Genomic DNA, 26,573 nt, shown 5'->3' on the forward strand with positions numbered 1-26,573 from the left:
TACTAATTCCCATGTAGAATACTTACTAAGCTCTTTACCCATTTTTATCAAACAGGCTAATAGCAATGAGATAATATTTCTCATCTCCGGAAATAGTGTGGTATGCAAACTGAAACATAACAAATGAGATCTAGTGATATCAAGTGTTGATCTGAGTAAGGCTTTGTAATTTATTGTTAAAATTGTTTGCTTGTTGTGCTAAACTACACTCACTCAGATCCATAGTTAATTTATAAATTTGCTGGATGTAATATTCCATAGTTATAAGAGACAATTGTGTGCATATCATGGGTTTTTATAGTAGACACGTTAAAAGTGTTCAATGTGATTTGGGGTTACATGCAGCAAACAAAGGCATCATCAGCTTGTTTTCATGCTGATTTTTTTTAATGAAAACAATTTCAGTGAAAACACATTCTCAGTTAGGGATGTTTCTGTGATGCCAATTCATTTAAATTTAAATTAATGTAATTTAGCATCTTGAGTGACTTATGGAAGTACTTGTTTACTTGAGGGGAAAAAAGAAAAAAAAAAACTTTTTTCTTCCAGTCATCATATAATGCATGTAATTCCAGGCCTCTTAAATCTGTATAAATAGCTTGTGTTGTTCCACACAAAGACTGCAATATAAGTGCTAATATACCAACACCTAACAGGACATTAGTCCTTTTTGCACGTAAAGACATTTGCACATAACCAGATACAAGTCTTTGCACATTTGCACAACACAAACACTCTATGCACATTTGCATTACCACATTATGGTCCTTTTTCCCCCCATTTAATGTGCTTGTGTAATGTAACACTGGATGGGCTCACTACCTCATTTCATTGTACAACATGCAGAATGACAATAAAGAAAAAAACATATAAAGACCAACAGCTGAGACTCACCTCCACATGCTGACAGGTCTGAATCAGCTTCCCCATTAGTGATTCCAACTCATTGCTCCTCTTGATCAAATTGCTGAGGTTAGCGTCCAATGTTTGCTGTAAAAAAAAAAAAGAGCACAGTACATTTCCTTAGATTTATATGTACTGAGCAAGGTAATCCCTGAAATCTGTCAAAACTCACTGACCTCCAGATACTCTCGTTCTGGCCAAGATCTCCTCATCATGAATGCTTGTCTACAGTCTTAAATAGCGACTGGAATGACCGCAAGAGGGAAGGAGAGTGAGTAAATAAAAAAATAACTTGGCCCACTCGACTGTTAAATTCAGATAAAATAGCTCACTTCTGACACTGTGTCCACCTATCACGTGCAGTGCCTCTTACGTAAGATATCTTTGCCCAGGAACAAGCATTATTTTTTTGCATGGCATCTTATTGTTTCTTATTGCAAATTTCATAGATATACCTTTGATGCCAAATATTGTTATAAGTCTGCCAGGGGGAGAAATATCACAGGGAATTAAAATTGCAAAAGCATACTGTGTAACAAAAGGGACCCAGGAGCAGTCTTTTCATTATATTTATTCAAGCACGATGGTCATAATCCTCTGGATCAAATCCGCCAGACAAAGTAAACCAAGACAATAATATTAAAGAGGATAGACAGATGTCCAAATCAGAAATGACCTAAAACACAAAGGACTAGGAAAATAGGCAACAAAGAAGTAGGAAACTAAGCAATAAAACCAGAGAACAATGGAAAATTAACATTAAGCACTCACGCTAGACCGCAATCATACAAGTGTCTGAGATTCACTTGTAGGACTACTACTAAGACTCATGATTACTACTATCACTACTACTGTTACTACTATTACTCATACTAATTAACAATGAAAACCCAAGGTACTAAAGAAAGACACACATACACAAATAATGAAAAGTAAATGTACAGTACAGCCAGAATACATCTAGATTAAAATTATCTGTTATTCACAATAAAATAATGATATAATCATTCACTTTTTTAGAACAATTCTTCTAATTAAGTCAGGAAGCTTAAATCCTTCTAGCAGACATCTACCTGATTTAAAGCAGGTTTTTCAAATACCTAATTTAGTTCAACCTCAAACTGAATTCATTTTATCTTATTGTCATGTCTCTGTGTGGCGAGTAAAGGACATAAGAGCTGCCATTAGCTCAAATTGCCTGTTTCGCTCAGTCCCTCATTCAATTTCTGTTTTTATTCTTTTTAACACCGTATGTGGTCCGTTTTTCGTTTGTTTCAAAAGGGCAATGGATTGGATCTCTCGTTCCTGACTGTGCCTATCCACTTTAGTCTTTTGTGAAAATGAATGTCGTGTGGTGCTCTACATTCTGTATGTGCAGTCCTAATACTACCCAGCTGTCTTTGTCTGAGACAAACATGTTGATTATGTTTGAGACAAGCAGCTTTGAGCAATTGTCAGCACCCATGCTAGCAACATACATCTCAGAGGGAGGGGTGACCACATCGTGTGTGATAATACAGGGAAATAGGATTGGATTTGTTTAGACAGATAAAAAATAAACAAATCTATCAAAATACAGTTTGCAAAGCCATAAAGCTGCAGAACAAAGCATATAAAAACCTCAAATTACTAACAAATTGTCGCCTTGTTGAAGTCTGGAAAATCCTGCTCACTGGTGATTTCACAAGAGTAGGATTGGAAACTGCCTGAAATTATGGACATTTTCAATTAGTGTGTGCATATGTCTGTATTTTAGGAAGGAAGCATTTATCCTCAACTTTTTATGGAGCTGGGCCAGATGGTGAGGAAAAGAGAGCTGTGCTTCACTCCTCATTTTCCAGTATTTCCAGTAAACTATTTTGCTTTTCATCTGCCTTATGCACATCTCACTCTAACCCAAAACATTAAAATAAGACTTTTTTTTGTGATGATGACAAATGGAAACATGAAAGCACGTATATGACAACATATAAAATTAAATAAAATAACTAATTTAAAATCATGATGCAATCACAGCAACAGGATTAATCTGTGACCTAAACCATGAGACAACCAAGAAGAGCTCATTCTATTTTTGGCCACTTCCTTTTGGTTTCCTCCCTTCCAAGCGTCATTGTAATAAAATCTCAGCACAACAAGGACAAGTGTGTAGGGAGTGTTTGTATATATTTGTGAATACACAAAAGGAAACGGTGGAAGTAAATGGCACAATTATAGATTCATTGGCTGCTTAAAAATATGCAAAAATGACAGCAAATCAAAGAACATCTTTTGGGGTATAACAGCAAGGTCTTTACTAATGGGATTTATCAAGATTGATTAATCTGCTTGAATAAAGTAGTTGATTAGTTTTAGTTGGTTGTATTTTCTTTTTTTTTTTTTGCCTAATTCTGTTGAAATTCTGCCATTAAATTTAAAATTCTTATAAAGCTGATGATTTTTGACTCATATTAGGGTTGCACTAAATATTTGGCCACCAAATACATATATATACTGAAAATGACAAAAATGAGCACATCTGTGTTTGGCAATGATAAATAATTTGACACAATATGGTTTGTTGTTTTTGTTTTTCTCCTTCCCGTGTTCCCACAGTGACATAATGCGACAAAGTGGCAGGAAGTCATTCATTCGCAATGAGTCTTGGTGGTTTACACAGTCAGGAGCTATAATGACATCAGGTCTAGCTAAGTAGGAGGTCTTGTCCTAGCAGAATTTAAGCAAATGAGAAGCAAAGTGTTGATGCGAGGCAGGGGGGACTTTTTTTTTCTTATTGTGAAACTTAACCATCTCTTGTTGGTTTTTATCAGAAATGTTCCTTCTCTGGTGAGGCTGATTAGTGCATTAACAACCTTGAACAGACTTCACAGTTAAAAGCAAAGTAGTTAAATCACCATGTAAAGTCCAATGCATCTACTGTTTCTATGTAGTCTACTAATTTGCTTGTAAATATTAGCTGTTGACATTTAAACTGGTTAATTGAGTGTTAAATAAACACCCATCAGTAAAGACAAGAAAGATCACACATTGCACTAGTTGGGCTTCATCATGGAAACCATGGCAAAGAACATTGTTCCATGAGTGAGGAAAGCCTACTAGTGGCCAACATATAACAGTTGGGTGACGTGAAGGGAAAAAAAAAATCACTGCCATATGGGACTCACAGATGAGCTGCTGTTACCATTATACAATACTGCAGTAGCCCTGAATTATGTGGCTAACACTAGCACACACTGATATTGCACACCTGCCTTGGTGTATCATTAGACCCATTAATACCCGACCTTACTGATCTTGTGTTCCAAGCTATGACTGTCACTGCCAACCAAAGTGGGGCAACCATTAGTATTGTCAGGCAGGTGTCATGTTTGGTTTTCCCCAGTCCACTCTGCCAGAGGTATATCTACATAGACATCTGTTTCTAATATATAGCCAGATCTTTGGGCCAAGAGGCCCTGGATGAATGCTTTTCAGTCACAGAGTTTCATTTTGTTGCTTAAATTTCAGGGTCATGTTCTCAGAACATGAACTCAAGGCTTCTCCATTAGCCTTGTCACCAAAAAGCACAGCTCTCATCTCCCTCTGTCAGGAGCTGTGGGACTCCATTACATGCATGTGTCACACATGACATGGCACTTGCATACCCTAGGGTACTGCCCCTACCACTGCAGATGAGCAGAAACAGGAACATTTTACATTTACTCATTTGGCAAATGAGTCACAACCAAAGTGACTGAGCAGAAGAGGGTTAAAGGCATTGCTCAAAGGAGCAACAGGATTTGAACTTCTACTCAGTAGCCCAAAGCTTTAACCACCAAGCCACCATTGAACTATTATCAGATTCTGTTCCACAACTGACCCCCTATTGCACTTGGGTGTAACCCACAGCAGTCAAGGTTTTTTGCAGTGGTCACAAGACTATGAAACTGATTCACCCTCAAGGTCCCATTTTCAAAATGCTTTAAGGTGGAAAAAAAAAAGACACAGGTTCTGGTGTTCAAATGATTTCTAACATTCCTGGCAAATATTATGTATAGCAGATGTAAGGACTCATGACTGGTTTTGATTTAAAGTACACAGTTTCCATTATTTTTCATTTATGGGCCAAGTGCTTCTTTTTGGCCTCTCATATCAGGACATTGGAATGTTTCAAGAACCTGGCCTTTGCTGGAGGCCAGGGACACTGTTTTGAATGTGTGTCTTCTGTGTTTCTCATTGAATATGATGTATATCCTTTTGAATATATATTGTCATGCTTGGGCAGTGCTTCTTGGTCTCTGAGATCTGAGCAACAGCCTTGTATTAGTCACCCTGTACTTTTTCTCATAATGTGGTTAGCCTGCTTTTGGTGTGCTCTATATTGCTTAATGGCTGCACTGATACATCTTCAGATTCTTTGTGACTGCATAGGTATTCACTTTCCGCTAATGCTTTCAGCATAGCCTCTGGCAGTGTGGTGCAAAAAGGACTTTCAATTCTAAGACATGCATTATACATCTCAGAGTGACAACCTTTTTTTTTTTTAAACTCAATTCTCGGTCAAAGCACAAACACAACAAGATTTCCAGCAGTGCTTTCAGCACTGCTCTTGGCGGTCTTCCACTTAATCACAGAACCACAGTTACACTCATAATGAGTGTTTTGAGGTCAGAGGAGATAAGAGAATCTTAGCCATAATCTCTGAAAAACAAAAGGCCAGATGGCTGGTCTGAGTACAAGCCCCAACAAGTGTCCTATATGCTCCCATTTCTTGGGAATGGACCAGGTGAGGACCTTAATTAGGGAATTATAGTTTTGGAAAATTAGAGAATTAAATCTTTTAAGGTTTGCATTATCCAAATAATAACTCACATCCTCTGAACATCTTTTGAATATTTCTCATATATTTAATAAACTAAATTACACTTAATTAATTAAATTAATTGTATGGTTGTACAATATGACTTATAAAAGTTATTATTTTATAACCACAGGACCAACTTGGCCCTATATTTCCCATTACCTAGCTATATATTCTATAGTTAGGCTAGCAGTAGCTTTAGTACTTGATATTCTCATTAATCATATAACTACATTAATGTAAAGTAACAAAGGCCAGTTACTACAACAGCAGAAGTATTTATCCCATCTAGGAACACTCAAAACAGCTACCTGAACACACTGTGCTAACAGACATGTTAGCTTAGCTAGCTTTGTATCTAGAGTCTGGGAAGTTGGTCATTTTAAATATTAAATTAGTACTCTTTTGCATTGGTACTTGTGTAATTTATATCTTACTATTATGACTAATACAAATAATGATGCCTAATGATTGATTGACTTCAATATAACATATTTATTATTTTAATTTGTTGAATTATGATTAACAATTTAGAAAGAATCCCAAAAGGACTGCTTTTATTTTTCTCATCATTGCAAGAACAAGCCTTTAAACATAAACTCCATGACCTGACAAGGGAACTGATGCTACATCACAGCACTGTCTAACAAAAGAGTCCTCATTCTAACAAATGACAGTTATCAAAAACTGCATGAGAGGAAAAAAAGAGCCACTACAAACGACAATGTTGTATTTACAGTGATGAAGGGACAGTATAAATTGGCTGTTGGTTAATCTGCAAATTACTGAATAATATCTCTTAGTTATATGCAATAAATCAACACACTCAGCTAAATGAATGCTTTGAACTTTAAGCTTTTATTCATTAAACAATCATGTGAACCATATTATGGTGTATATTATGAGAACACAGATTGTTCAAACGCTTAAAAATAACCGAGGTGATTGTTATTTAGTCTGTCACTATACTGGCATAAAACTAAATTTACGAAGTGAATCATTTTGGATTTTGGAAACTGTGTCTAAATATGGATTAATTAATTCATTCATTCATTCATTTGCAGTGGATCCGAAGCCTATCCTGGGAACACTGGGTGTGTGGCTAGAATACACCCTGGATGGGTTGCTAGTCCTTCTCAGGGAACCATACACACACACACGTTCACACCTAGGGGCAGTTTATCTTGGGCAATCCACCTACTGGCATGTGTTCAAGGGGTGGAAGGAAACCAGAGAACCCAGACAAAACCCATACCGACACAGGGAGAACATGCGTAGAAACTCAGCACAGACAGTAAACCAAGCTCAGGAACCAGGGATGCTGGAGTTGATCCTGTGAGGGATCAACGCTACCCGTGTCACTACTGTGTCAATTTAAATTCGAATATAAATTTAAAATATGAATTTCAATTTAATAAAACTCACACAAAGTCATCCAGAATAAGTTGTTCAACATACCTTTAGCTTCTCGTAGCGCTCATTTAGCGCTGCCACCTGGTGGTCACGGTGCCGTCCCACCAGCTTGCAGAGGGAGCAGATGAGCTGCTCATCCGTGACACAGTACATGTTCACTTTCTCCTCCTCATGTTCAAGGCACTGCAGGCCTCTGAGGTGTGAGTCAGGCAAAGGTTCAATGAGGCGATGTCCAGTGAAGGGTTTCTTGTTGGGGTGGGTGGCACGCAGGCACTCCTCGCAGTAAGACACCTCACATGTTACGCAGGTCTTCACAGCACACTGTGGCGGTTCCTGCTCACAAAACTGGCATTGCACCAGCTCAGTGGGTGAGGAGGGTGCAGTGGCAGTCGTCATGGCACCTAGAGGGCTGTCGCCTGGTGAACTGTGCCCGCTGGAGGACAGAAGAAGAGTGGCAGAAGTCGAAGCCCTTTGGACACGGTCAATGATGTTCTGGAGGGTGACGTTGCGCTTGAGTGCATCCAGGCCACGCTGTGGGCTCAGTGAAATGGCATAGCGGCACGTAGGGCACTGGAAGGCGCAGATGGCGTCGGCTGGCTCACCTGAGGTGCAATGCGAGACCAGGATGCGGCGAGCACAATTGAAGCACAGACTGTGGGCACAGGGCAGCAGCAGGGGGTCCTCAAATAGCTCCAGGCAGATCGGGCACGTCAGCTCCGACTCCAGGGTTTCCATCCTTTTTAGGTGGAGCGAAGAGGGAATGGCATTAGCAAAATCCGGGAGAGCCAGGCAGCTGTCTGGGAAAGAAGGCATACAGAGAGGATTTAGGTGAAAGAGTTCAGTTTTCAGGGTTCACACTGTAGTGTTTTTTTCTTTTTTTTTAATTCCAGTGTCCTAGTACAATATAATTCTCAGTGATTTATTTTCGGTTTTAAACAGATTAACCTGTAGATTCGTTGCATGAGCAAAAGAGAAAAGCATCAATATTCACAGTAAAGCATCGTTCACATTCATTTTCTGTAAATAACTTCTCTTATCTCTGCTTAACAAATATGCCCAAAATATATTGGCATAAAAGATGCATATTTTCATTCTACTGCAGGTAACTTTGCAGTTCCTGAACATTTCCAATGAACTAATGATTTAAAAAAAATAACATCACATTATAAGAGCTATAACCAAAAGAGAAATCCAAAAACACAACCATAGATATGACAGGCACGTCCTAAACAAGCCAATACACTGGTCTTAATTAGCCATGACACTTCCCCTCTCATCACTGAAACACTCTATCTGTGAAACATCCACCCCCTGCACCAACCATGACTACATCAGACCAGATGCTTGAGCTCTTCAGAAACCATTATCCATGCCATTGATATTTAAATCTGTCACAAAAATGTTTCAACAAGCTACTCTGACTCACACTCACCAGAACAGATAAATTACATTATGACGCTCACACACTGGATTTCTTTTTGTGTGGATCATTTGCTAGAGTTTTAAACTTTGAAAATAAAACTTTGCCAGTCTGAAAAGAAATAGAAAAGTTCTTTATATGCAATAAAGGTGAAAATATTTTTACACAGGAAAAAATAGCTGATAAGTGATAAGTCACCTCAATCTAATGGCACCTCGAAGAAATGATTTACTCTTTCTGCCTGCAGTGCATACACATTTGCAGAGACTCTTAGAAACACACATACTTTTCACATTTTATCAGTACCCACCAATGGATTTCTCCCGAGACCAGGCAGCAGCGACATCTCTCCTGATGATCAAGCTCGGTGACCCAAATCGAGAAAGTGGCGAGAGGCTCAACACGCAGAGCCTCATGTAGACAGCTTTGTCTAAAGCAGACTAACAGCTTGCTTCGTTTCAGCCCTACTCAGCACATACACATACGCACACACTGACTTCCATTCTAATTGGCTTAGTTCGGGGATGGTAGTTGTGTCTAATGTCTGCTTCGGCCTGTCTCTTGTTTCACCTCCGAACAGGAAAAATAAGCTTTATCCCGACAATTCCAGGAAAGTCAGTTTCCTCCACCCTGTGGCTTGGGCAGCCAGAGGTGTGTGTGGTGGGGGTGGTAGGGAACAGAGGAACTGACAAAGTCAAAGATATGTGAAGAACTGGAAGTGCATTCCAGCGCAGAGAATAGTTCATTTAAACACACAACATATTGATGGAAATCTGTTGCAAAGGTGAAGAATAGAATGAGGATGAAAGAGTTGCCCTCTCATTGCCCATTGTGTGTGAATGAGGGATTAAATCAGAGAGGAAAAAACAACAGGAGTTCAGACTGGCATGTGCACATACACACACATACACACATACATAACGCGTAAGCTTGTGTGGCTTTCCTGTTGTTTTTTTTTTTGCAATTTTGCAGTGATTCAGTTAAATGGGAATTTAACAACACACAACAATGTGGAACAATTAGGCCACAGGTGGCTGAGGAAGGAGCTCGTAAACACATATTGACATACTGAGGTTTTATTATGAAGTGAAATTAATGGGAATGGCTTTTTATAGTGAAAAATGTAAGTCAACGTTTTTAACTATTTTTAACTCATTTTAAACTACTTTACATTTAAACGTGACTATAGATTTCAGCACATTTTGCATCCTTATGACTGGAAAATAGAATATATTCAGTGACCTTTTAATCTAACATTACTTTAGCAGACTGTGGGTGTGAATTATAGCCAAATTCTTGCTTAATCCAGCCAAATGAGAGAAACCAAACTAGGAATCATTTTATCCAAGCCAAACTTGGGTGATTTGATGTAATTATTATTGCATTGAGATGGCTATCACTAACATTAGTTACATTTAATTGCACATGAATGATTAACAGCTGAAAAGAAAAACTGCCTCATGTGCACTCATAAAATAAAACAGGCCTACTTGAATACATACCTACTGTATGTCACTTAATACTAACTTATGCATCAACTATGAAAATTTCTATAGCATAACTGGCCTTGTTCCTAATACCTTCACTTTTTAGACATGAGGCCAAAATATGAAGTTACCAAGTAAGAATTTAAATTGCTCAAAGTAAGAATATGTTGCCTATTGACTTACTAGCACATTTTCATGTAGTGCTGTATATACTGAGACATTAATGTTATCCATATTATTTTGTTTTATTTAGGATTAATCTAGTCACATTTCTCTACAGCAGGTTTTCCAAAGCAGCCATCAGAAGCCTTGTACATAAACAGCTTTTTGACTCTTTTCTGTGCGATCACCTGAATGCCATGCAAGCTGTTTTGCCTGCTTGTGCACATGTGGCATAGGAACATTGGAAGGTCTATCCATGAGTCAGAGCTTAGCCAGTTATTCTTCTAAAGGATATGATATGTAACTGTGATGCAAATCCTGCACTTTTAAAATTTTGATGGATTCAGAAAGCATGCCCTTAATACCGGGTTGGAAATTTATTCTCAGTTATTCAGCCTCTGGATGACACTTGGTTGCAGTGGCATGAAGAAAATTCTCACTAAAATATGGAAAATTATACTTAATATCCACCTTTTATACATAATTGCTAGTCTGCCAATCTCTGTGGAACTAAAAGGCCTGATAAATACATTTCATACCTGGTCATTGACTCTAACTTCAAACATGCTAAAAGCAGCTCACTGGCATTTTGTTCAAGAGTATTTTTAAAGGAACTTCAGTAATGTCTTGTACATTTTGAGTCTAAACCTTTTGACCTCTTTGACTTCCCATGCTTTGTACATTAACTGACCCTTTCTGTGTTCCACTTGCTTTATTTGGCAATAATATTTTGTTCTTGTTTCCTTTTTAAATCTCTGATTCTCCCCCGTTCTTGGGGAAGCATGTGTCTCCATGTTTCTGAGCCGTGAATTTCCATAGGTGAGTACTCTAGTTTCCTAGTCTTGCCTTGTTTCCTAGTTTCTCATGTATAGTGTTGTCTGGTTTTCACCCTGTGCTGCCTTTTTATTTGTTGTATGCTATATTTTCCTTATAACTTTCCTCCGGTTTTTGACCCCTGCTAGGTTTTTATTATCTTATTATACTCTTAGACTTTTAAACATGTAGCAAAATCCACTCAATGTATATTCTTGCTTCCTGTCCATGTTAGAGTTGGAGAACTGCTTGAAGACTCCTTGAGGGATTAAGTTGACATGACTGTAGACTACAGAAACTCAGTAAAAAGAGTAAGTTTTGGCAGTTCTCTTGACCTAAGGTTACAACTGGACAAAATGTAATATAATCCCTTACTGTCTATATGTACTCCATGTTTCATAAATTACATTTAGTGAGTTAAAAAAAGGAAGCTATTCCACTGCTGTAAAGATCAAGGAGTGACCACCAGGTGGAGACGTTAAGGCATATAGTATGTCATAGTCTTAATACATATTCAGACGTAATCCATAAACATTAACTACTAGTTCAAATGCATCTGGTCCTAAATGGATTACTTTCAATAAGAATTATGAATGCATCTAATTAGGGCCAGAAATAAAGAGGTAGAGAGTTGTGTGTTATGAAAAGAAGGGGACTTGCCCATCTGAGTAGTTTTTGATGCAATTGTTTATGGCATGCTACAGTGAGCAGTGTGCAAAGTAGGTCAATGGCACTGACCTATCTTAAATTATCAGTGCGCACATATGGAGTTTTTATTCTAAACGAAGCCAGGCCATATGTGAAATGGGAAAAAACAGTTAATGGCTGATGAATGCATTTGCAAAACAGCAGAATCTGTAAGGATTAAACATGGTGACTAGGGTAGTTACGGTGGCACGGTTTCACGGTTAGTCACAGTGTATGACTGGATGTTTACCTTACGGCTATTTTTATTTTTTTTTTCAAAAAAAGAAAATACCGATTAAAATGCATTTCCATCTATTACCAAATATTTCTTTTACCCAATCAAGTTCCTTACTCCAGTGCTTCTTATCCTTACTCCAGTGGTTCTTAGGTAACCCCCAAGGGACTAAAATCACATTTTTCGTATGTATAATAATAGTATATAATAATAGAATGTTCCATTTATAAGTGTCTTTCAGAGTACTTTTACTGGATTAAAAACAAAATTGAATTGAATCAGTGCCAACCGGACATATGAAAGTTCAGGCCAACAATGTGTCAACACTCCAAATCAGTTCTGTCAGTAATTATATGCTTTTCCATTTCAACATCTACTCCCAGAATCTCTGACATACTGTAAGTCCATACATTTTTGTAATACCCATTAGGTAAGGATTATATCTTTGAACGCCCTTGATGTTTACAATCATGTCATTTGTTCTGTCAACATATACAGTATTTAACTTATCTTGATGCTGCTCTTGCTGTTCTGCATTACAGTGAACTGTAGCTATTCATTTTTATTTGTTCTATTATGCTGCACTTGCCATTTTACTGGACTTGTTGTTTTGACAGGCAGGCACCTCTCTTCTGCATCCCTCCCAGATTGATGTGTCTGTGACTAATCACAAACCCTTTCATGTTGGAATCAGCTCTAACTGAGCATGCCTGTCACAACTAATGGGATTGGCTGTTGATTTGAGGACGTGCACAAGGCTCGCCAGATTTAAAAAAAAAAAAAAAAAGCCTTAATCTGTCACATCTAGTCTGCACAACATCTGCCATGGCTCCCTAACCTGCTCTTCGTGACCTAATTATCAAATCAGGAAAATTAGGCAAGGAATTATCACACAATTAGAGGTAGGGTGTTTTTTATATGTAGAATTGGAGTGAAAAGAGAGCACAGTGTGAGAAGTGGATGTGTCACAAAGTTCACTAACGAGAACTGTACTTATTTAATTAAAAAAGGCAAATGATATTTTACTTGTTTGAATCCACATATGAAACTGAAATATAACGTATTACATAAAACAGAGTTTTTTACACACACACACACACACATGTGTATATATATATATATATATATATATATATATATATATATATATATATATATATATATATGTGTGTGTGTGTGTGTGTGTGTGTAAAAAACACTGTTGCCAAACTTATTAACAAATTCAAAAAGACTGGAAGTGTGGGACTTTTGGGACACCCTGTAGAACCCTCAGTACCCTTATACTTCTGGGAGAACTCTTAGGTTCTATGTACCTAGAAGTGCTGCACAATCAGAATAGAAAGCCAAAAAGGATGCTTTTTAACATCCTGTTAAAACATAAGTTATTTCCAGTCATAACGCAAATGTGAAATGATTGGTGTTCTTCCTTGGATAGCGTTAGAACTGCAATTGCTAAGAACAGTTTGCACTCAAGTCTTTGTCAATTCAAGGGCAACTCAATTGCCCTTTTTAACTATATAGTATACAGTTATAGAAGAGAAATTATTTATAATCACAGTATGTCACCCAGATGAGGATGGGTTCCCTTTTGAGGGAATTGAATTGAGTGTTGCAGTCACTGTACCAGTCTGTGGCGGTGAAGCAGGAAATCAGTTTGCAGACAAAGCTCTGTTTACTGGTCAATTTACATCCCTACCTTCACCTATGGTCACGAACTGTGGGTAGTGACCAAAAAATAAGGGCACAAGTACAGGCAGCGGAAATTAGGTTTCTGCGCAGGGTTGCTTGGCTTACTCTCTGTGATAGGGTGAGGAGCTTGACAATCTGGGAGACCCTCAGAGTAGAGCGACTGCTCCTCCAAATTGAGAGGAGCCAGTTGAGGAGGTTTGGGGACCTTACGGGAGCCAGCTAGGATGCTTCCTAGCTGGCTCCCATAGAGCTTGATCAGGCACGTTCCACTGGACTAGGCCTCACACGTTGCCTGTGCCTCACACTGCCCCCCAGCCAATAAGGGAAGCATTTGTGGTGACTATTTCTTGATTTCCACAAGTGAACCTCTTTCCTTAAAAAAAAAAACGTGCATCTCTAAAAAGCTAAAGCTTTCATTAGAAAAACATTGCCTCTTTAGCAAGCTAAAGCATGTGCCTCTTTTGCTGGGACAAGGACATATCTCTCTTTTTTGGCGTTTGTCTTAACTCCAAATTTAACCCACTTAAAAAGCTCATAATTCCAGCAAGCCTAAGGGGACTACTGTTGCAGCTGTCATCAACAATCCTAGCATCTTCATCAGGAGCTGGTATTGCGCAAATTGACCTGGCTGAACCCAATGGGCAAGCATAATAATGTCTGCCACACATCGAGGTGATAGGGTGGCTAGTATTGTTAGTGAATCTAGCCTCACACCAACAAATTTTGTAACCTGTTTCAGTGTTAAAGAACTCTTTTCTAAGTGCCATAATGTGTGCAAGGAGGGTGGATGTGTCCCAAATTCCTTGCTCCTTGGTGGAGCCATCTGTCCCAGTACAGCAATATCCTGATGCCTCTGGCCATCAGGGGAGACAAGCCCACTGGCATTCATCTCAAAAATATCTGTGGCACTATAGAGAGCCTAAAGGATAGAACTTTGAACTGGAATGTCTGTCATTGGAAGGCAAACATTAAAAAGCATCTGTGGTCTAGGGTGATGGGGGCATAAAAATAGGCATTGTGAAAGTCGACCCCATTACCCTGTGAACTAGTCCTGTCGTTGCACAACGTGAATTACATCTGATAACATTAGCTCTCAATCCTAACTAAGTCATAGTGAGTTCCATTGTGACAGCAGCCTTTTAAGAGTGACAGCTATTCCACGTTTTGAGCAACACCCAAAAATGGGTATGGATCGGCTCTAAATTAGTTGTGGTATTTATCAAATTATATAATAAACCTATCACAAAGTGTCTCACAGTGGTTTCTTGGCTTCTTGTTATATTTATATGTTGTTGCCAGACATGACTGTTTGAAGCTAGTGAGCTGTTTAGGCTGCCTTGTTTGCATAAGATTCAACTCCTAATCAGGGTCTATATTTGCCAGCCAAGCAGCCATGTTGACTATTGGCATCACCATGCAGTCAGAGCAGATGTCCAATCCAGAAAACAGCATCCTGAAGATCAATCCTTACACAGTGAGAGTATAGCTGGTGCCCAGCTTCAGCTTCCAGAGGATTCAGACACTGGCTACATGCATGGGAAACCACTCAACCTGATAGTATTATGTATCCACTGGCCCATACAGTTGGGACAGTGGAGGATGTGGAATATTTTGAGCAGATAACACAGAGGGAGAACTAGGCCCAGCCCCATTCCTGTGAGTTAGTGGAATCTAGCCATCTTGGAAGGTTCAGTAGTGCATGGAATGGTGAGGGAGAACCACTCAGACATGCTAGCTGCACATAGTCACAGGGCTGCTTTATAGTTGGCTAAATGGCAGGCGAGATGGCACCCAGGGAGAATCCAACCAGGGGAGAATGAGAGGTGAATGCTGCTAGTGAGCAATAATTCAGAGCAAGTTTGTAGCAATAACAGCATATTGTATGACTAGAATTGGCATTTTGCAAATTATCGAATCACTTTGTAATCGTATATAATAACATATATATATATATAATCTTATTATAATATAATAAACATAATACAATACAGTTTAAATTCCAATTTAAACTTGAAGGGAACTAAACACAAATCAAAATTGTAGCTACAAAAACTAGATAACATACTGCAAAAGCAACCACATGGAACACATTTTATTGCTAACATCAAACAGTATGCATCCAACCTAGTAATGAATCGTACATGGATGTATTTAGCCAACTCTGACTTGCCTCAAATTCAAATTTGTCTCAAGTAAACATTAGGTGCAACACGTACTGACTGTTCAATCTACATTGCACATGTTCCGCATGCTACTGGCATGACAGTGTGCTTAATATTTATCAAGAAACCATATACCCAAATATACAACCATTAAATATTTGGCAGGGGGACAACTGAAGCTTTTACAATAATTAATTGTAATGTAATTACAATAGGCTACAGCTCAATAAAAGCATGAGACAGTGAGCCAGTGAACAAACTGTGTCTCTTTTCTAGTTATCTGTGAGTATCATTACCATACATACCATAGAGATTACCTGTAGCTCTGACTGGAGCTGCCAAGTGCATAGCTCCATATGGTGTACATGTGGTCTGACGTGTATGAGACGAGAAGAAGAAAGGGAATGATGGCTGTATGATAGTGGTATTTACTGCAAAATCTATGCCATAAATCAGTCTGTGACTTTGTTTGAAGGTCTTGGAATGTGTGTGCAAGCACACAATAAAGTATCTAGGTTAATATCACTACTTGTGTGCTTGTGCTTATGTTGTTGTGTGTTTGTGTATGTGCAGGTGTACAGCATTATTTAGATACGTTTGCTAACAGTATGTTGTGACAAACGGATTATAAAGGTTAACAGGATCATGTCTCAGAGCATCTGTTTACATGTATAAAGGTCAATGATGATGTGCAACACACCATTATGATGAAGAATGAAATCACCTAATACATGTGTCAGTTATAGTAAACACCAGCATTTAACATTTCATTCACACCTACTAATAACTCAAGCTAATCAAGCAACGCTATAGGTGTTGACTATATCACAGGCCTGATGTATTTACCAAATGTTCTGCTATAAAAAACATTTTCTTTTCTGTCTTTTTTTTAAATGCAGTTACTGTGGTGGGTTTTACATGCAGTATCTGGAATTGCAATATAACTTCACAGATATGCTAATATTTAAAATTTGTACACGATAAATTTTTTTCATGCAAAAGAAAGTTATACTTTAAAGCATCAAACAGCCTTTTTTGTTACCTACACACAGTGCCACAAGCTGCATGACCATGTGTGGGTGTGTAAGGCATGTGCTATTTAACCCAAAAATATAATACACATTTCATACAACATCAGACAAACTACAGCTACCATTATGACCTGAGCTGTAATCATGAAATTACACACTTCCTGTCTCATCTTGCTTTTTACCACGTGGAGAGCACCTGTTCTTACCTGTCATAACCTGAACAGCAACACCCAGACAACATCTGTAAAAACACTTTGAACTGAGAAATATCCTTTGATGATATGTCTAAACAAACATGAATCTTATTAAAAATATACAATAATAATCATAGTGGTAATTCTTTTCAGGCTGGACCAGCATAATCAAATTAAGAAATCTAAGAGACAATGCAACACTGATCGCAGATCAATATAAAAGGCAATTCCTTGCTATTACTATAATTTGTAATGATTATACCTAGAGTTATACCTATGATGTGGTGCTTTTATCATTGCACACATAGATAAAAAGGGATCTTCAAGGGATCTTCAGATGGAGAGTTCCTTTCTGAAAGAGAAATCATGTTTTGTAGGGCTGCCAGAGAGGGACAAAGCAAAGAACCCAAAAGAGAGCTAGGCGGAATATATAATTGCTGTAATTGTTGACTCTTTCCAAAAGGGTTAGATCTAGAAACCTAAATGGATTTTTGGTTTGTTCTGCTAGTAAAACTTTGTAAAGTGTCTATACAGATCCCTGCTTAATTATTACAGTGATGGCCACAACCCTGACTAGGATTATGTGAAGATGTATATAGCTGTAGCTATAGTTGTTGTTAGTATTTGCAGGTCTTTTATGTTGTTTTGTGCTGCCAGCTTTTATGCAAGCCATTGTAAGAATGTTATTGTAAAAACTGAGTGGGGAATATATCTGCTCGTTCATGCACTAGCTGCTTTATTGCTTTGCTCCATTAAACATTGATAGTCATCTGGACAGCAAATCCATTATTCAATACTGCATACTTTTTAAGCTGATGTATCTTAAAACATTGTCACTTAAAACTACATACCTTATAATATATAAATAGTTCAGCATGCCAGAATTTGCCTCTTACTCAATATAGCCTCTACATGTAGACATTCAGACCGTACTCTACAACGTTGCAAGCTGTTACATATCTAACAACTGTTCATTTCTCTATACGCTTGCATACCTCAGTGACAGGTAATTGGTTATAGATTTTGATGTTGCAGCTTTGGCTCCAACATAAGATGTCAGGAATAGAAAGATTTATTATTGATATTCAGTACAAATAATAAATCAGCCATGATGCTCAAACAACCAAATGTTAATAAAAAGACAAGTTTCATTTTTTAAATAAAAAGACAAGTTTATGAAAGTTTTACAGAAGATAACATGAGAAACTGCATTCCAGAAAACATGCCAGATATCCAAATAAAACTGCAAAATGAATGCTAAGACCTTACCTACCACTGACATGGAGGTGTGTGATGCCATGCTTTCATTATTTGAAATGAAGTGTTCTCTTATCCATAAAAAAAGGTCTATCATATGCTGGCCTCAAATACTAATCTCTTTTGGTAGTGTTAAACTAGTTAGATCCAGCTTTAAATTGACTCACAGGAGCTATAAGCCTCTGAAACATTTCCTAGTAAACACACATCCTCAGACACACAGCAGACAAGGCTTTGTACATTTTACACGACACTGCACTGCCTGGGCGTGTCAGAACATCAGCCTTCAGGGTCGTACAAATCACCTCTGACGCCTTGTTCCTTCCAGCATTAGACACAGGATTAAATTCCTCAACAGCCTGCATTTACTTGACAGCCTGTCCAGGTCTTTGGTGGATTTAATAAGACAATGCACATCTGCAAAACCCACCACCTGGCCCAAACATTAACCATTTTTTTTTTTACTTTTTTATATGATCTTATGATTGTGCAATCCAGAGATCAGATTGCTTGGCTAGTATAAGATTTCTAGTGTTATATGTGTTATTAGGATGTCTTGAACTCTAGGTATTGCATATAAAATGCATTCTTCTCCTCTAACGTGTAATTCAAGCCATGTTCAGCCTCACATACACACACACACACACACACAACTGATCAGTGTTTTTACAGAGGGCCTTTACCAATTGGATAGACTTTAGCCACTTTTCTGTAAGAAATGATTTACTGTGAATGGGGGATTTTATGGATGCCCTCTGGTGGCAGAAATGCAATCCAGCACAAAGATGGTGCATCTGCCAAAGAACCACTTATACACAAACAGGTGACTTATCAAAGACATATCAACACTTAAGAATACCTGAAACCAGTCAGACTCCTCTGTGCTGCTCTGTAACAGCTCTGCTTACACAGAATGTCTGACTGAGAGCAGAGCACTGGAGCACGAACAATTTTGTTCCAATTTTTTTTCCTAGTCATTTACTGGTGTAGAAGTGGTCAAAAGCACTCCTGGAATTTGGCTGCTGTAGCTTTAATGAGATAAGCAAAGCAAGTACACATTGAGAGGGGAGAAAAAACTATGTTTTTGACACTTTCGCTAAATTCTGAAGGAAAACTTGATCAACTTGATTGGCTTTAGCTTTAGAAAAGTTCAGGTCAGGTCACAAAGAGCTAGTTTGTGCTAGAATTAGCCTCACTCTTGCATCAGGTAGAAAATATGAGCAGAGAGTATGATTCTGTAGCCAAGAGCAATCCTTTGGCCTCAAGAGCTCGCCAGGAGCTTGCGGTGCTTTTCAAGGCACATGACTGAGACACACAGTAGTGACACAGAAAGAGGACAGTGGGAATAACAACTACCACTGTGCTGCTATCATGTGCCCTGACAGGCTTACAGGTTTAAGTTAAGGTTTAAGTCAAGTTCTGAAAAAAATCTGTGTCAAAACTTCTCCATAACAATAGATGGCACTGTGTGAAAACTTGACATCCACTAGTGCAGACAAGCTCATCTGATCGGACTGGATCCAGAGACGGTCGGATTTGATCTGTGTCAGCTCCTGTCACTGTCAGCTGCATGAAGTGTGTGACAGTTTGAAGAAACAAAGAAGTGCACTGTTCGCCTGTTACAAAATCCTCTTCCTTTCTTCTTTCCGTACTGCAGGCTGAAGTCTGATAAGCCACCAAACACGGCATTACTGTGTGGCATTGAATGCCTGCTACTGAGGCCAGAGTTTAATCAGTAACATATTCCTGCAGCACACACACACACACACACACACACACACACACACACACCCCGATGCAAACTTTTAAAGGCTGGAGGCTTGCAGTAGCAAACCTCATATGTTTGCACAGAGAACTAATGAGGGCATCTGAGGTGAAAAAAAAAGAGGTCAGCCCAAGCTGACTCAGGAGGCTTGCACTTCATTACAGGCGCTGACACATCATACACATCCAACAGCGCTAAAACAGCTCAGTCTGCTCACATTACTGTGGCTCGGACTTACTGAGGTTCCTCTCACATGCTTTTTACTTACGGACAGCAGAGATTTGTTATTCATGAACCTGCTTCCTGAGATGTCTATTTTACTCAAAGTTAAAAGTTATCCTGAAAGTGCAGTCATGCTTTTCGTTACCTTCTGTTTTTTTTTTTTAAACATAAGACATTTTCCATATGTTCACTATAAGTCAGGATTTAGTGTGTGCAATACACTAAACATAAATCCAAAAGAATTCTGGTGCATCGGCTTCTACTTACTTACCTTCCACATGGTTAAAATTCCATCATCCAGCAGCAGACTGAAAAGACAGAAAAGCTAGGTGTGAATGCTCAGGTTTCCCCCTGAGAGTGCACTCTGGTGGCTTTCTCTCCCACACTGCGCACTGCTCAGGGAAGTTGGAGTGCGAGCATGTCCGACTTCGAGTGTGTCACTGGCTCTCGTGGAGCATCAGCTTCCTCTGAAGTGCTCAGGAGGAGCAAACCTAGCATGTCGGTCCGCCTCCAAATTACTCAGCCCTCCCTCTCTCCCTCCATCCAGTTCCAGCCAAGGGCATGGGAAATATGGAGTGGGATGGGTTTGCAGCAAGGGACCAATGATAATCTAGATGGTGTGTGATATTCCAGTGGTGTGGGGGTGTTAGGCTGATGAATTATTATGGCAGGATTTATCATGTCTCCCACCTTCAGGCTAGATTTTCTCATCTTTCTCTCTCTGTCTCTCTGTCTCTTGCTCTTTCTTTATCTCTCTCTGTTGTTGCAGTCATCTCATATGAGATTGTCTCGTCTGATGACCTCGGGTCTCTGTCTTTATCTAGTTTCTGCCATAAACCTGGGATTATCAACTCCATCATTGCAGTTCACTATTTATACCTACAAATGCAAAAACAAACAGACAAGAAACAAATGAAGGCCTGCTTTGTTCCAAAATCTGTTTATGTAGGCTCCCAGATACTGACATCCCCTGTCTTTCTACTGCATCTTTCCCAGCTGCTCGCAAGACGACAATGACAAGCGCTGTCTCTCATCATTGCAGATGAGCTGAGTCAGTTTTTATTAGCTATTACTAAGTGACGTTTTAGTGAAAAACTAGATCAGTCTGTTGCTTGCACATTGCTCAGCCAGCCACTAGCCACTCTATGAGCAAGATGAAAGGAATGTCAGGGGTGAATAGTGGGTCAGGATGGCCTGACATTGCCCTTGATTGAGAGTGCTGAAGCCCACCATAACATTTCTTAACATTTACCACATGTCCTTCTGATACAAATTCAGATTGTGATAAGATCCTTTGGTTGCAAAGTGTGCTCACTGACAATTAATTGCAAGTTAAAAATAATCCCATGATGATCATAAGGCACAGCTATATCTTGAAAATATAACATGTTGAGGAAAACGACATGAAAAACAGTATGAATGAATTGGAGTGAAACCACGATAAGTTTTGAAGACATTGCATTCATTCATTCATTCATTCATTCATCTTCAGTAACCATTTTATCCTGTTCACTGTTGTGGTGGATCCGGAGCCTAACCTGGGAACACTGGATGCAATAAGGGAATACGCCCTGGATGGGACCCCAGTCCATTGCAGGGGGGCCATACATGCATGTTCGCACACTTATACACACCTACGGGCAAATTATGGTAGCTACCTATCATGTGTTGGGGAGGCGGGAGAGAAACAGAGAACGAACACAGGGAAAACCTGCAGAACATCACACAGAAAGTAAACCAAGCTCAAAATCAAACTGGGAACCCTGGAGACACTTCTACAATCCTTACTCTTTTTCTGCCTTTCTCATTTGTTCCTGTATGATGAACGCATCAGAAGTGCACTGATAATGTGTTATATAGCGTACATTATACCATATAATGCTGAGCAACAGTCAAGTTACAGTTACTTGCATGACTCTTTATAAGACATAAATATACTGTATGACATCATAATGTCAGGTTACATACACATTATAATATCTGTTCATAAGAACATTGTTATTGAACCCTATTATTATAATGCACTATAACAGACTCTGGTAGAGTATGTCAATTCTACGTTGGATATACTTGTCAGGCATTATAATGTTATATGTATGCTATAGAATATGTTAAAATGTATTAATTTCATATCATTTCATATCACTTAATGAATAATACACTTTAAGCTGAATAACTAAATAATAAGAGGAGACTTTTAAGGGGTTAAGGAATTATTTTATTACACTTCTGCACTGAGCTTTAGTAATATTAGTAGAAACCTAGCATGAAATTCTCTAGAGATGACATTAGCTTAGAGAAAAGGATTAGATAAGTATTTAACACATATCGCTTATGACAGTTGAACATAGATTAATGCATGACTCATAGCTGATTTCTGTAACACGGTGTTGTACATGACTGCTTAGTGAGCAAGATTCAGCTATAATGTGATAAAGAATACCTAATGATCTGCATGAAGAGTCTTGAGTGGCCTTTTATACATCACACCTAATGTCTTCTGTCTCTTTGCTGTGTATTTTGGATCAGACCCAGTTTGCACTGGATTTTAAAGGTTTTTCAGAGGGTTAAATTGTGCTTTTAGCTTCGTAGAATGCCTGGAATTTCAAGGTCTTTGCCTCTTTGCACTTGGCAAACCCATTAAAGGACTAATGGTCTTGGTTTGAAAAAAAAAAAAAAAAAAACACACTCAAGCTGTTCTCAGATAACCAGGAACGGCAGAACATCTCATCAATACTAAGGTTCAGATCATATCTTTGAAAGAAGTTTCACAGCCACACATGGTATGACATTTAAATGACATTTAATGTTGTTTAATTAAACTCCCTTGTCTTTTTCCTGTCCCAGAATGTTAAAAACACACCCTGCTTTCTTTCACTAGGATCCCAAGACGTTTTCTGACAGTAGAATTTAAGTTGTAAACGTCCATAAAAACAGACTGGTCGTATTTCTTCTGTAATTAACTGTTATTCTGTTTACAAAGAACCCAGTGGTATATGAGGTTATCTTGAACAGCAACTAACCTCAAAAAAGGCAATCTGTCTTTGTCTTTCGATGTCTCTTCAGTAAAATCTTGAGTATATTACACTCCTCTGTGGCCTTTTACTACAAAAGTGAGTTCAGATGGCTTTTTTAAAAAGTTGCTTTAAGTCATATAAAATGCTGCAAGATATATGGCACTGGGACAAAACAAAGAGACAGGACAATGTCTACTTGTATTTTTCATTTTGTCATATTAATTATTCATGTGTATGTCATTATCTGGCCATCAGAAGAGCAAGATTGCTGTTACGCATTTCAGCATCCCACCCATGGGTCTGTGCACTACTGGGAAGCAAATTAACTGAGGAAGCAGCTCCAGGGCCAGTTGTTGACTCACTTAAATTGCTATATTGCATTTATTGACTTCACTGGACAGAGGGGTGTCTGAATAACAAAGACAAACCAAGGTTAATATGAGATAATGAGGTTAGTCAGGAATAAGGTAACGTAAAAAATAGGTAACAGAGACAAAACTTGCCAGGTTTTTTCTGTATGTTCCCATAAAATTGTGAAACATTTCTTACTTTATACACAGACAGCTTTGGCAGTTAAAGAGGGGTTTGCTTTATTCCAATAATAACACATGCGGTTCAGTTAATCCTCTCCAACCGAGAGGATCACCATGGGTGCATTAGCATGCTGCCTTTCTGTTCTGCTTAATGCACAATTCATGCTTAATGCAGTGTGACTGGAGCAGCGGTGATTACGCCTCTAATGACATTTACCACATCTGAGTGGATCACATGTCCGACAGCAGTGATTGTTTGAGAACTCATTTTAGGGCTAGGGATCTCCACTTGACAGAGCGTTCACTTCAGAATACACATATTTCAGTGATAGGTTTTAGAATAGCAGGCGCCAGAAGCTGTGTTCTGTCTTTTCTTTTACACTGATTGAGAAAGCAAAGCTAATCATATATTCAAATCTTATAAGACATACATAAATGTTATTATATATGAAAGAGATTGCATATTATATGATGGGTCAATATACATTGATGAAATATTCTGCAGCTGTGTAGATTATCAGTGATGGATTATATTTATAAGAATCTATACATTATTCAGCCACCCATCTGCAAAAAGACTGCATAATGTTTTGTAAATGTGCATCATGTTTTGTAAATTTATGTTGGTAACACTACAATCCTGCTCCATAACTTACGGTTAACTATGCAAGGACAAGCAGGAATAATTAATATTTCTTCATTAACCCCTACATTACTCCTATCAACTACTTAGAACTACTAATTAATTAGAACTACTAGTTTCTCAGTAAGTATGTTAGTAGGAGTTCACTATTAACTAAGCAGTAATTCCTGAGCTTTACATTTCTCCTACTATCTAACTATGGCCCTGTTATATTAACTACTGATTAATTAGTGATCACATCAACATTCATTTCCAATAGCTAAACCTTGCCTCCTTCCTGTAGATCTACTGTCTAATATATAAAATGAGAATGTCTATATGATTTATTGTAATCCATAAAAATAGGTCTCCTCAGAGGAGCACAGGTTTGCCGTGATGTTTTATTTAGCCAGTCAAGGTCTTAAAAAGAAATGGACAACAATAACCTACAAAAGTACAAGGTTGTAATGTAGCAATGAGTAACAAATATTCTCCATTCTCCATACTTTCAAAAGTGTTGTAAATAAGCAACAAAACAGTAACACTGTTTTGGTAACACAGTCATTAGTAATGATCACTTTATAATACTGTTCCAGATTACCATAAAACAACACAGTAATGCTTCATTCAATAATAATGAGTTTCACATTATTGTTTATGCATGCTCAGAACATATTTGCTGTCCTTACAGTAAAAATACATGCAAAGTAACATTCCTAAATGATTCATTTAGAGCCTTTGGAGCTTGGAACTGTTGTAATAACAAGGCAGGGCTGACAAATTAATTTAAAAATTACAATCTATATACATAAAACAATTTAATAATAATAACCTGAACAAACTTCAACATTAGCACACTGTTTACTCTTATCACATAAGAGCAAATGGTGTGTAGTTGTGGTGCGTAGAAGTGTTAATAAAGTACTCGTTCATTCCTGCTTAGTTCCTGCATAGTTCCCTTTGAGTTAAAAGTAAAGCGTTACTGTACGTGTGTGTGTGTGTTTTTAATAATACATTGATACATTATGATGGTTAAAGTATATTTATGTGATTAAATACCAGCATTTGGACATGCAGCACAGATATACATAACACTTCTTTAACTTTAGTCATAGACATATAAATCACCACCTGCTCCAAAAAAATAAAATTATGCCCTTAAAGAAAACACCCTTATAAATGTTGTTATATTGCATTATTATGGACTCTTTCCTATACTACTTATACATTACTGATGTCTCTTGTTTTGGTCTCATTAGGACATATATTTTCCTATTTGCCTTTTTCCTTTAATCAATCTTACCAGTGTGTTGTGCATTTCTGTTGTTCCCAAAAGCCAAGTTCTTTCATACATTATCTAGTTTGCACTTTTAGCTTCTTTTTGCCTATTACTTGCCCAACTGTTTCTTTGAGTGTGCTGACTGTAATGATATTGCATGCCTAGACCTAAACCCTATAAACTCGCTCTGCCCATTCATGCTTCTATGTCTAAGTCTTCTATTGGTTATGATATGTCTTGTAAAATGTGCTATATTTACAATATAATACCCTATTTTCTGTGTAGATTTTAGAGGATATTACATATTGCAATATATTCCACTTTTAAAATGTGCTGAAAAGTTGGAGGAAATATCAACCTGATAATGATGTGCAAACACATAATGGATATTTGATTTGTTTTATATTTAGCATTTTTTAAAAATCTTGTTGTAGGAAGAACATTTAAACATTTGCTGCTTTAGAAACAGCAAAAGGATCTGCTGTGTGAAATGTCAGCATCCCATTTAATTATTCATTTTAGCATTAAAGATGCAATAGTATGACCTTCTGTTTATTTAATTAATTTTACATAAGCCTCTGTCTTTACCAGAAGCTGAAAAATATTACTGCCAGGCGAGGATGATTCTTGGTTTTCTGTCTTATCTAGGTCAATCTGATAATATGTATTGCACAATCACAAATCACAGAAAACATCAGCATGAAGCAACACATCAGATTTACCTCTCTAAACAAGACTGCCTTCTTTCCGCAAAGAGTGGTGTAATCAGTAACGTAGCATAAAGCAAGTGCAAACAGCAAGAGGAGGCCTGACTTCCTGGGAATTCTGAGATCTTATTATCC

General features: G+C 38.0%; 1 protein-coding gene across 6 annotated transcripts in view; it reads right to left on the bottom strand.

Moving 5' to 3' along the window:
* mid1 (midline 1) overlaps positions 1–26,573 on the bottom strand; it is a 54,390-nt gene that overhangs the window by 17,762 nt on the left and 10,055 nt on the right. Inside the window, exons 1-3 of one of the 6 annotated variants that reach the window (XM_026932158.3) lie at positions 20,552–20,744; positions 7,202–7,949; positions 895–990 (exon numbers count right to left, since the gene is read on the bottom strand). In XM_026932158.3, coding sequence (XP_026787959.1) covers positions 895–990; positions 7,202–7,891 — 786 coding nt within the window. In that variant the 5' untranslated portion in view covers positions 7,892–7,949; positions 20,552–20,744. Of the gene's footprint in view, positions 1–894; positions 991–7,201; positions 7,954–8,886; positions 12,983–20,551; positions 20,745–26,573 lie in introns of those variants that run through there. The other 5 variants (XM_026932156.3, XM_026932155.3, XM_053229995.1 and 2 more) reach the window with 5 other exon arrangements.

The sequence above is a fragment of the Pangasianodon hypophthalmus genome, chromosome 26, assembly GCF_027358585.1.
Source record: "Pangasianodon hypophthalmus isolate fPanHyp1 chromosome 26, fPanHyp1.pri, whole genome shotgun sequence".
Taxonomy (NCBI): Eukaryota; Metazoa; Chordata; class Actinopteri; order Siluriformes; family Pangasiidae; genus Pangasianodon; species Pangasianodon hypophthalmus.